This window comes from Taudactylus pleione, unplaced genomic scaffold (assembly GCF_031769625.1).
Source record: "Taudactylus pleione unplaced genomic scaffold, aTauple2 ptg000485l, whole genome shotgun sequence".
NCBI lineage: Eukaryota > Metazoa > Chordata > Amphibia > Anura > Myobatrachidae > Taudactylus > Taudactylus pleione.
This window is the reverse complement of record NW_028284887.1, coordinates 510,887-524,380: the sequence shown is the minus strand read 5'-3', so window position 1 is coordinate 524,380 and position 13,494 is coordinate 510,887. Positions and strand designations below refer to the sequence as shown.

At 42.5% G+C, this 13,494-nt stretch overlaps 1 protein-coding gene across 1 annotated transcript in view; it reads right to left on the bottom strand.

The window, feature by feature from the left end:
• Nucleotides 1–8,499, bottom strand: part of NLK (nemo like kinase) — a 182,327-nt gene extending 173,828 nt beyond the window's left edge. Inside the window, exon 1 of the mRNA XM_088449462.1 lies at nt 7,026–8,499. Within this exon, the coding sequence (XP_088305588.1) occupies nt 7,026–7,498 (473 nt within the window). The 5' untranslated portion in view covers nt 7,499–8,499. The remainder of the gene's footprint in view (nt 1–7,025) is intronic.
• Nucleotides 8,500–13,494: the final 4,995 nt, after the last annotated feature.

The window sequence follows — 13,494 nt, the reverse complement described above, 5'->3', positions numbered from 1 at the left end:
CTTCACCACCTAGCTGCGTAAACAAATGCCAGGCGCTTAATAGTCACACTTATTTCCTGCTGCTATAAATAAAAAAAGTTTTTAAAAAAAGTGGAACTCCAATACATACATTAACAATGGTGGCGATATTGCTTGTGTCTTACAATAGCCACACACTTTCCTGCCAGCTGCCACAATTCTCACTCTACCACCTTACGAATCAATTGTTCTCAGCACTTCTTCAGATCATAAACTCATTTGTGTGGCGTTCTCATTTCATTGTGTGCGTTTTGTATTCAAATTCCCACATAGCACCACTTAATGCGTTGACATTTGGGCTCCCTTAAAAATAAAAAAAAAAATGAATAAAATCTATCATATCATTAGAATACAAAACATTTTACATTATTATGGTTATTTATAGGGAGCCATAATTAAATATTGATTAATGTGGGGTATATTACTTTGTGGTTTGAACTATTGATAGAAGTATGTCCTCTATTTGCAGAATGCATCCTTTTAAGAACAGAGAGTCTATTTAGAGTGATATCTTCAAAGCCTCTTAAATACTGACCTTGCAGATAACCCTCCTCTGATTAAAGCGCTAGCCTGCGCACAATGACATGGTACCTACATGTCACAATTCAAATTTGATAGGGCATGTTGGGGGGGGGGGGGGGTAAGGGAGGGACTTTTCCTTAGAGCATCATCTCTCTCATCAAACACCACTTGCAGCCATTACCAGTAGAGCTTTTATATGTATGTACATATATACACACACTCACACCACGATTACCAAAAGAGTTGTTGTGCAATAATGGTGTGATAGCCGTTGATATCGACCCTAATAAAGTGAGCTCCACATATATACTATATATAGAAAAGTCTGTTTTGGAATTAGAAACATATTTTCATGGACCATTGTGCCCATCCTTTCTGTTCTAGATCTACAGTACTATTGTCACACCTCTCCCTCCACTGCTTGACCAACTATATAATATACTGTAGATGAAGCACATTATGTAAAAAAAAGAAAAGAAAAAGCAATGTACAAAGGTACACAGACAAGAGGATATCTGGTGGGGTGCACTATTCACAGATAGCAGATTATTTTAGATTTTTGTGCATGTTATTCCACAAGATCAAACTCCTTTCAACATGCTGCCCGTATATATACACACTAATCTTACTTTAGCAAACATTTTTTGTTCCAAATTCATTAATGAAAGACTAAATCTAGATTTCACTAGTGTACTGTAGATACCAGGGGGCAACTAAGATGGGCAGCACGGATGGCATAGATGGCATTACTACCTTACAGCACTGAGGTCATAAGTTCAATTCCCAGTCACGGTCCATTTGTGTGGATATTATATGTTCTCCTTGTTTTCCATGGGCTTCCTCCAGGTGCTCTTCGAAACACATATTGATAGATTGTAAGCTTGTGAGCAGGGCCCCCTTACCTCTTTTTCCGTCTATTACCCAGTCTTGTTTTATTACTATTTTGCTCCCAAATGTAAAGAGTAACTAAATATGCTGGTGCTATATACGTAACTTTTAATAAATAATAAAATAGGCTTCGAACAAGGGAAAAAAAAAAAAAACAGAAGGATCTTAGTATTTGGGTCCATGTGATAAGGAATAGATTGTAACCTCAGCTAGAGCAGTGGCTGAAGTGGGCACTATATAATAAAAAATAAAAAAATAAAATGTTCTTAATAAATAAATGTAATGCAGGTGCCCAATATGGTTTTATTCCCATATTAGCAAGCAATAACGAACTGTCTACAAACAGTGAAAAGGCCAACTACCACCTTCGAACAAGCACAGCAATATACACAGTGGATTCATTGAAACGTGCACAAATATTCACTCAAAGTAGTAATTGATTTTTAATCTCAAAATTTTTTACTCTAAGTTTTTATAGTTCATGATCATTATTCTTAGTTTTGATGCAAAATTAGCACTTTATTTTAATGGAACCAGACACCCCAGTATTAGCTAGCCTTTAACTGAACACACAGGACAGTCTATGGAAAACATTTTATTTGCATGTTTTTATGTCATGCTAATGGAGCGTACACACGGTCAGATTTGTCAGACTTGTCAGATTTGTCAGATGAACGACTGAACGATTAAACGATTTGAACGATTTGACCAAAGTTTTGAACGATTTGAACGATTGAACGATTTTTAACTGCATTAAAATGAATGGAATCGTCCAAGTCTGACTGCAAACCCATCAGATGTCAGATATCGTTATCTGACAAACGGGAACGCGCATCGTTGATCGTCCATCGTTCAGGCATGTCAGATATGAACGATTTTTCATCAGATATGAACGACTGAACGATTTTTAAATCGTTATCGTCCATATCTGAAGAAAAAATCTGATCGTGTGTATGCACCATAACAGATGTATACGTGAGCACTGCTCACTTCTGCATGCCACCAATTGCTCTATTATGCAAAACATTCATAATCCCACAAACTGTAATAGTCAAAGCCAGTATGAAATCTAACCAAGATGCTCTGGCTTTTACTGTTGGTTAAAGAGGTCAAAGCCAGGTGTTCTGAGATGAGAAATATATTTCAGCACAACTTTTACTTAGTAATGAGAGATTGCACAGTTTTGTTTCAACAGTTTTGGTTACAGCACTTTACAACACACAAATAAGTGAACAAGGAATCACAAAGGTTGTGCACATAGGGAGTGGTTGAAACTCTGCAACGTCGTACATTAGCGAGAATTACAGTAGAGCAGCACAGCAAAAAAAAATTTTGCGCATCAGCAAATTGAGCGATGATGCAGTCACAATATGCTGCCATAACAAGTGGCGCATAACCAGCAATTGACTCGATTCTTAGATGTTACTATAGCAAAAAAAAACAACTTACATTTTGCTTAAACATCTATGGGATGGGAGAAAACCAAGCTAGTTTTTTTCTGCCCAGATAACCAGCGTAATATTAGGCTAATTGAATTACCCTATAGTTAAGGCAGAAAAGGTGCTTGGGTTTGATAAATGGCAATTTCATGGTTCAAAGAAAATATAGCAACCAAACAGGTCTTCTAGATTATAGTACAGGTTGGCTCAACAGGGGTACAACATCAATATGAAGCAGGCCAGTCACATCTATATACAAATATAATAAGAACAATGTGTCTGTTTGTTTGTTCCAAGTTGGCACAAAAACTACTGAACTGATTTTCATGAAAACTGCATCATTGTGTAGTGGAAACTCCTAGAAATAACCTGCACTTTGTTTCCATTTCAATCTGTCAAGGTAAAGCTGAGCAATAACAAAAACAACATATATTGACATCATTGCAAGCGATAGTTCTGGCACCATGTGCACAGCCGGTAAGGGGGGGGGGGGGGGGGGGAGGTGCTTTGGGCCTCCGTTCACTAGAATAGGATAGGCTACATAGCAGTCTGTGCACAGGGCACAAAGTGGCATTGGTGTGAGTGGTGGGTGAATAGGATAGGCTACATAGCAGTCTGTGCACAGGGCACAAAGTGGCATTGGTGTGAGTGGTGGGTGAATAGGATAGGCTACAATAGCAGTCTGTGCACAGGGCACAAAGTGGCATTGGTGTGAGTGGTGGGTGAAGGCGTGGGCCACTCCCGCAAAGGGCCCTTATGCTATGTAATATAACTAAAACCCCTCAAATGAGAAAGATGTTGGCAGAAGCAATTTCATTATTCAACAGTTAGTATTATATAATACTGTATGTTAGCAATTGTATAATTAAAATATTTCTCACTGTTGAAGAAAAATAGATCAAAAAGTATCACAGGAGACCATGCAAGGAGTGGCACAAACAAATCTAGCTAGAAACTTGTTTTTACTTTCATTTTGTAAATATATTTGTATATAAATAACAATATCCTTAGTTACACCATATAGATCTACCACAAACTTAGTTTCAGTCAAAATTGTATGTACTCGAGTCTCCCATATCAAAATACTGAATTTTTTTTGCATGATTGAGATAATTAAACCTTTGCTTTTTGATGGTTCAATTTACATACTTGTAAACTTTGTTTGAGCCACAAATGTATTGAAAATATTGTATAAAATGACCTGCAGACTGTGTGTGTATAAGGTTTATATAAAACATAAATGTATTCTGTGTTTAGATTTGGGTCCCATTCCCAAGATATTTCATTATGGTATGCAATTATTCCAAATACGGAATATTCCGATATCTAAAATTACCCTGGTCCCAATCATTTTGGATATGGGAGACTCAACATACTCAAAAATGGTACCGGCTAACAGTCACCAATCACTGGACATTCCAGAGCTACAGAATCTGTATGGTCTCTTAAGTTAACAGGTGTTCACTACAGTATGTTGTGCTAAGGAAAATGCAAAAAAAAAAAAAAAAAAATCCATATTACATGTCATTACCACTTTAAAACATGGTAACAAAATGCAACTGATGAATGAAACGTTAAGCTGCAACTTTATGAGCTGTTCACATATGCATATTTCGGATAGGACTGTGACTGACCTAATTTTCTTAAATAGACTAGAGAGGAGTGGTTCGGTTTTGATCTCTGATCTTCCCTCCAAGTTTGGAACTCAGAACGAGGCAAAACATCATCTTTCACGGACAACGATGATGTTTTGTCCATGAAAGATGACTTTTTGCATCATACTAAGATCCAAACCTGGCGGGAAGCTCCAAGCCAAAACCCAACTGCTCATCTCTAAAATAGATGCACTTGACATTTGCAAAGATAAGGTACAGTATGCCAAGAGAAAATAATAACGTGACAAACATATCTGAGGCATTCAATTTCAGGATGGAAATTTCTACGTCAGAAAGCAAGACTATACCATTAATTACCATTTTTTTGGTTTACAGATCCTTAAATCTGTAAAACTGACATTAAAGGGAGCAAGGAATTGACAGTCACTATTTACTTCTACACTATTAGCCAAATTCACACCCATTAATTTGGAGACATTTTGCCAAATAAATCACTTCCTTTGCATATAAATATGAGAGGTAGTTTGTCCGATTTACACCTCTGAAGGCCCAAAAGAGGAAAATCATATACTACTCTTAAACTATAGAATAATACACACACGCACCTATATATGATCTGAGAAAATCAGTGTCAGCATATATTCCCTCTGGCTACAATTATGCCAACCTGCAGTCAAAAGCCTTCCGTTCAGATGAGTACAATCATTTCTTAAACATTAGCTAGAGTACATGGGTTAGAGAACACTAAATGGAATTGCTATTAGCCACAAACACCAGATGTCATCCAATTATATACAAAAATAAAAAGAACACAAACAGAATACCAGGTCATATATTCTAGTCAAACTGGTGGGGCATTTGTGAGAACAGCAGCAAATCCCAATTGAAATGTTTTAATCCCAGTTCAAGCTACATTATAAAGACTATCAATAAAATGAAAGCTAGATTAAAAAAAAAAAGGGAACATAACTGAGAATTCATTTGTCACAGGCTGAAAATGCTGCAGTGTTTGCAGTTTATAAAGATTTCACAGATAGGGACATTTAAGCCATGGAAAGAGACAGAAAACGCATAAGGTAACTCATATCTTTCATTTCATTTTCCAAAGGGGCAAAACATAGTTAGAACATTTGTAATAAAAATGTATAACAAAAAAAAAAAAAAAAAAAAACATCTTAAAGCTAATCTTTCCATCTGAGAATGGATTCAGAGATTTATTTTGGAGGTTTGCAGTAAAAGAAGCCAATATTTCAGAGGGTCTAGTCTTCACTTGTCAGCAGCTTGTTATAAATTAAGTCAGTCTGCAGATGGCGATTGAGGATTTGATAGTGTAGACTAGGACGCCGCGTTTCATGAGTGGGAACATATCATCCCCTTCACTGGCAAAAACTAACTCCATTTCCTGGTTAGTGTTGAACAGTACCTAAAGCAAGCTGCACTGTCTACTCTTTATCTGCAGATGGTGAACCAATACAGTTTGCTATAATGGCCATTTTGTACAGTTTGGTCACGGTTATTAAATTACCAACACAATTATTTAGAAAATTGTTAGCTATGAAAAAGATCACCTCCATTTCTCACCACTTATGTAGGTGAAAGAGAATAGGTCACCACCACTGGGATACAGGAGTCCACAGAGAACTCAGCACTCTCATACTGGAAGATTTAGATGCCAATAAATGACGTATGCATCATCTAGACCAGGGGTTCCCAACCACGGTCCTCAAGGCACAGTAACAGTCCAGGTTTTATGGATAGCCATAGTTGAGCACAGGTGACTAAATTAGTACCTCAGTTATTTTGATTTAACCATCTGTGCTTAAGCATGGATATCACTAAAACCAGGACTGTTAGTGTGCTTTGAGGACCGAGGTTGGGAATCACTGATCTAGACCATCACACCTCCATATGAAATATGTTACAGTCTAACAAAGATCTTTCCCATATAAACTTATCTGGTCTAGGTATGGCAACAAAGACAATAAGCATTGATACCAGACTATGAACAGTAAAACTAAAATATTACTTCTCATCACCAATCACATCATTCGAACATATTTATGGGAACTTTTTGAAATAAATGAAACTGCACTACTACCTAGGGAGGGAGTAGAACGTTAAAGCCCCAACCCTAAGGGGGCTGCGCTGCGCAGCCATTTTTCCTCTGGTTCAGTGTTTAGTCTTGGCAGCGACTGAAAACAGGGGCGATGTGACATTTTTCCTAGAGATGAGAATAGGGGGAAATGAGCGACAATTGTGTCTCATTTATTCTACCACTCGCACATCTCGTTCTGTAGTCTTAAAATGGTAAAAACCCACTTCAGGTGGTAGCGCAGATTTAACTTGTTAAAATGTGCCAGCAGCAAGGTACTGTTGACCACCATAGAAACCATACGATCTGTATAGTATCTCTTCAAACATATGAACAACTACACCACTTAAAGTTTGGGCATACAACCACAACTCATTTTATTGTCAAAGATAACCTTTTGCCACTAGTATTTAGAATTGTGGAAAGGTTTGTAGAGTGTTAGACACTTACCAGACAACACCGAAAGCTCCATAGCCAATGGGTCGATCAGGTTCAATATCCAGTTGTTGGGCATGATGAGCATGCTGATGGTGATGCTTTACTGCTGCTGCCTGCACCTGAGCAGGTGCCACTGCCGCCGCAGGCCCTGGGGCTTGTCCTGGAGCAGGAGATGGAAAGTATGGCTGGGCCTGGCCAGGGTTGAGCATGGCCGCCGCTGCTGCAGCCGCGGCGGCTGCAGCAGCAGCTGAGGTGGAGGCAGAGGAAGAGCCAACATGCTGCTGCACAGGATGTACAGCAGCAGCCGAGCCTGGGTGCAGGTGATGCTGGGGGTGCAGATGGTGGTGATGGTGCAAATGAGGAGGAGGCAAGTGGGCCAGATGGTGGTGGTGATGATGGTGGTGGTGACCCCCAGCCGCTGCTGACGTACCCCCATTGTACGCCGCCATCATATTTGCATTGACAGGCGTACCGCAAAGAGACATTCACAATAATGCCCTCCAATGTATCGTACTAACAGGTCAACCCGTCACTGGGCCATAAAGATGAGATCACCAGGACTATGAGACATTAGACACAAATACCATCCTATTATCAAACCTCTCCTGCTGCTTAGCACACTGCAAAGTCAGACTCACCAAATATCTATCCCCACTTCACTCTGTGCTGATGTTCCGCAACAGGTATATAAAACACCCTTCCCACCCACCCCCCACCGGCCAGAACTTTTTTTAATAAATACTAAAACTCCATATTTTTCTTTTTAAATTGGGAAGGTTCCAAGAGTAGAGTAACTTCTCCCCCCAGCCTTCTGCTACAGGATGCCACACACCACAGGATTTAAGAAATAAATGCCAGCCTGGCCCTTCCATCCCACATCCTCCTCGAGCCTGGAAGGGAGACACTCACCAAGCCAGGGGCAACTACAGGCCACCCTCCCAGTAAATACATATACACAGGGGGCCAAGAAGAACTACAACCTTCAGGGGCATCAGCACGGAGCTATCTGGGTCTATCTCTCATTGAGGGAGGGCAGAGGGTGGCAGGAGGAGGACAGAGGGTGGCAGGAGGGAGTATGTGACAGCTGCACAGGCCAGGCGTCCGGTCCTTCAGCTGACAGCCAGGAGGCAGCGCTGAGAGGGTGTGGAAGCCGGGGTCCGGGGGAGAGGGGTCAGCTGGGGCCACAGGACAGCGCTGCGTTATGGCTGGACAGATACCAGCAGCCACAGAGGTGTCCCGGATGCTCTCCTCCCGGGATGGCGGCTCTCCTGGACACTGACAGCTCCACTGGCGCCGCGGACAGGAGCAGGACGAGAGGGACGACGACAGCGGAGGTCGGAGCGACACAATCCAGATAGGGCTCCCAGGCGCCGCCAGCACCGTCCGATAAGTCACAGCCGCCTGCCAGGCTAAGCAGCAGCGAGACGCGGGTAGCCCAGCCACCTGACGCCGCGTCCGTCTGACAGCAGTGACAGCCAATCAGGAGCGCCGACTCACTGACGGCTAGCCAATGCTGTCAGGGGGGAGGGTAAAAGCGGGCGGGCGTCACTGTCGGACCAACAGAGAGGAGGAGATAAGAAATCATCCAATGGGAATGGAGGGGAGGTACTTGACAGGAGATTGAAGTATAATGCATCCAATGTCTTTACAATTGCCGCTGCCCTGGACATGCCCTGTTTGACCTTTGAGGCAGAGGTAAATCAGTTAACCCCTTCTTCTCTGTAAGGTGTTTGCCGCCAGGTCACTGGGCTGCAGGCAGCTCGGGCAGGTGTGTGCTGGCTTCTCTGACCTTATGGGAATTCGGAATGCACTGTAGTATGCAGAGAAAGTATCAGATCAAACAACAGGAGAGAGTAGGTTAACCCTAGTGCAGGGGTAGCCAATCCTGGTCCTCGAGAGCTGCCAACAATGCATGTTTTCCAGGTCACTTTACAGAATCGCATGTGAAATAATTAGCTCCACCTGTGGATCTTTTGAAATGTGATAGTGAGTAATGAATACACCTGTGCACCAGCTAGGTGGTCTGGAAAACGTGACCTGTTAGTAGCTCTTGAGGACTGAGGTTGGCTACGCCTGCCCTAGTGTGTTGTATGTGTATCCATGTGATAAGGAATATAGATTCCAAGCTCCACTGGTTCAGAGACTGAATTAAATATTCTCTATAATGCAGTGCATATTATGTGTACGCCCTATAAATAACTGTTGATAGTTTTACAGATACAGGGGGAGAAGTACTAAGCTTTGGAAAGTGATACATTGGAAAGTAATAAACTACCAGCTACTCAGCTCTTAACTGTCATGTTACAGGCTGTGTTGTTTACTGTCATGTTACAGGCTGTGTTGTTTACTGTCATGTTACAGGCTGTGTTTTGGAAAATGATAGGAGCTGATTGGTTGGTAGTTAATCACTCTCCAATTTATCATTTTCCAGAGCTTAGTACATCTGCCCCACAATGAGTGCATACAATAACGCTGTTCCTTGCAATCAATGCCATGGGACACATAGTATCAGAGCCGTAACTAGACTTTTTGGTGCCCTGTGCCAGAAAGAGCATTGGCGCCCCCCTCATTTTTCAAAGGGATACAATGCACCCAAAACAGGGCCATGGCTTCATGGGGAAGGGCCAGGGAAGAGATAGGACAGGCCAGGAGATGCTGGGGATGAAATAAGAGGAAGCTACAAGCAAGAATGATAATAAACAGAAATTTGACAGGCCCAAACAGCGCCCTCTGACCTGTGGTGCCCTGTGCGATGGCACCGGCAGCACTACCCTAGCTACGGCCCTGCATAGTATGGACAAATTAGTGTTGCAACAGCATAGAACAGCACCGCAACTCAAACTCACCCCGCTTAGGCAAAATAAATTCTGACTCTTGGTTAATAGGATTGACCCATATAAAGTCGGGCATGTAGTGCTGGCAAGAGATACTGGCAGGCAACATGGTGGCACAGCAGCTGCTGTAGAACTAGAAACTCCAGCATGTCCTGTTTAGCTGGGGCTTGCAGTACCAAAGTAGCTCAAAAGACACAAGCTGCTCAAACCTCAAAGAAATGAGAAGTTATTACATTACAATTGTAAAGCTCAATGGAATATGCTATATAATTAAAAGTTAATAAACAAACGGATGGAGAGACTCCCCCTGCTGGAGACTGATGACACTGCTGTATGCTGTCTTGCAAGGTTCATTCATCACTGCTGTCATTTTCTATGACTTTCTCCACAGGGGAAAGGCGCCCTTGGATACCCACTGCAGCAGTAGGTCATGAGTAGTCTGAAAATGTCATATTAAAGGCAAAGCCATAAATCAAATGACATTAACTCAGTCACACAGCACTCACATGAGCATAGACACCAACCTAACCTACTGACTCTGGTGCTGGTGATTAAGTCATTTCTTGGACCTCATGACATCATTCAGCCTTGTCATTGTACATACATTTTTTCATAGTGGAACTTTCACTTTAAAAAAAATAGGAATTTGTAGTGAATCTTAACAGCAAGCAATTTGGAAAATGTACAGTATGCTTGGCAAACGTCACTACATTTAATGGCAGTCAATAAAATATATATAATATATACATATACAATTGTGAAGTAAGTTATGATAAATCACCATGTGAATATAATTTAAGTATGTGAGCAGGGGCATTTTAAGAGAGAAGAGGTCCAGAGTGCAGACTCCCTGTGGGCCCCCTCCTGCCTGCAGCGCACTGTGGCATTCTGGCTCCTAATGGAAAAACAAACAACATTGTTTATACCTCAATGTTGAGATAACAGTGTCTAAATACTCTATATAGATGGACAGATAGGTCCTTTTCAGGGCTAAAACCATGTTAGCAAACAGTGGGGTACTTTTCAGGATCAATGGAATGGGATTATTCGCGTGGACAATGTAAAAAATTACGGCAGATGTACTTAAAGGTCCATTCTTCAACTCGGGCAATGTTGGTTATCCCAGCTAGTATTTAATAAGAGAGAAAGTGTGTGTGTGCTTGTCTTTTATGCAGAGCCAGAGTTTTGCACCTAGCTCCACCCAAATATGGCATGACGGTGTAGTTTTTACCAGGATTAGGTTCTTGGCTACAAGTTCGTCAGGGCCATGGAGGTCTACATGGTGCCCACCAAGTAGGCCATAGAGTCTCTGATTTGAAATTTTTGTTTAAGCAAGCTCGCTCAGGATGTCTTCCAGTGCCTAAAACTGCACTGATCTGAAGGTACAGGCCGATATGTACCGGGAAGGGGGGCATGCAGAGCTCCATCGGAAGAGCAGTGAGTCCAAGGATCAACTGTCACGCTGCACCTGCACTGACAGTTATTATTTCCTCCAAGCACATTTTCATATGCCATGGTCTCAGCTGGATCTCTAGTAATTCCCAATGCATGTCTGGAACCACATTTCTCTGTGTTTCTCTATGCAAGTCAGCACCTGGATCTCCTGTGCTCAAGTATTCAGTTCATTGCTGATCTCCTGTGTTCAAGTATTCAATTAATTTGCTGATCTCCTGTATTCAGTTCATACCCTGATCTCCTGTATTCAAGTATTCAGTGCATAGCCTGATCTGTGCTCAAGTATTCAGTTCCTTTGCCGATCTCCTGTGCTCAAGTATTCATTTAATTTGCCAACATCCGGTGTTCAAGTATTCTGTTTATAGTTCCGGCCTTCGGGCCACTCCCAGGTACCTGTCTAGAGGGCCACGACCTGCTCACTTGGTGCAGCGAAACCCATATCCCAACTGGAGGAGTCACTGGTGAAGGCCACCAAGTGAGTTAGACTCCGCGCCTCTGGGCAGGTCTAGCCAAACCTTGGTTTGGCCGCAATAGGGAGACCTAGCATTGTCACTCACCTGCTTGTTTCCTAGCCACCCTAACTCCCTGGGTTTTTCCTAAACGGTTCCTGACAGTTTGAACAGCCCAAAACATGCAAGTTGCCCGGTTACAGGATCAAGCAAGTTTTCTGGAATTACTTTCCCAAGTGGAAGCTCATCAGACCAGTCTGCAACTCATGAATCAACAACTGCAAGAATTTGTGTCTGTTTCTTCAGTGTCACAAGTTTCATCTACACCTGCAGCAGAAAATTCTTCTAAGTCTTCTAGTCCACCATTTAAGTGTCCTCTGACCTCGCCATTTTCTGATACCAGTGTCATCAAACATCTTACGAGTTTTCCCTAGCTGTTAGAACAACTACAGCATCTTCTCCCCAGAATTTTTCAAGGTTTCTCTAAGTCTTCTAGTACCGCCTCTGATTCAGTTACCATTTCCTCCAGTCAAGGTAGTGTGAGACATCGAAGTTTCCTGCGCCCTAGACTCACTGAGCTTTAACGCCAGCGGCGCCGGGAATTACACCTTTTTTTGTATTGTGGTGCTGATGATCACTTTATTAAAGACTGTGGGGGCGATTCAGACTCGGACGCTAAGCTGCGCTTTCTCGCAGCCAAAAGGGGCCGGGTATACAAATTCCGCAATCGCATTGTCTGGTGTAAGGATGCCCTCTATGTCTTAGAGAGCAACGGCAGAGCGAACGCACACCGGTCTAAAGACGCCCACTTTTCTTTCTTAACACACGTCATCTCCAGGAAGTGTATGATTAAACAGAACCATCGAGAGCCATTGGAGCAGCACGCAGCACTTGATGTAGACCCTACCCTGCTGCAAGCTCTGCGATCACTGCAGGCTGAAATACAACCAAGTGACGTGTACAGTGACGCTTCCATGCTAATTATAGAAGCCCATTAAACGCTGTTTTGATGCCCAGACACGCCTGCGTTCGCACCACCACTCCCCCGTTCACAAGCACCTTCCCCTGTTACCACCCACAAATGGCACTATCTGTCACTCAAAGTAGCGTCCAGTCTGTGTACTACAAGCGCACAATTCCCGAGCGCAGTGAGTGATTCGCGCATGCGTATGACGCATGCGCAGACAGGCGTCCGTGGCTTAGCGTCCGGGTCTGAATCAAGCCTTGTGTTCTTCACTCACTGAGGAATGATGGAATATGTGAGGCCCCCAAAGTCTGCACTTCAGGTTCTTCCCATCAATCATCAGTGGTTCCTGCGTGTCTAGTTTCAGGTGAGGACGTGAAGTCTACCGAAAATAAGTATTCAATTGGGGTCCAGTTATAAGATGTTATTACCCTCGTCGGGGTAATTTAGGAAAAATACTCTTCTCTACGATGGTCAAAGAGACCCAAATGTCTAGTGATTCTGGTCCCAAATCGGGCACAGTCTGTTTCATACCCTGTACTAAGAATTCTTTTGATTCAGTAGGTTCTAGAGGGCCAACTATTTTGCTGTCCACTGGAGGGAAGTCTGATGTCACTACGCCAGAAGAATCGGTTGTGCTATCACCTTCAAAGGAGCAATTTACCTTGCCTAAAACCAGTGTTCTACCTGAGTTTTCAGTATCAAGGGTACGCTGTACTAAAGTTTCTAGGGGAATTCTCAATATAACTATATCAGCTTCTAGTATGGTTCAAGAAGGG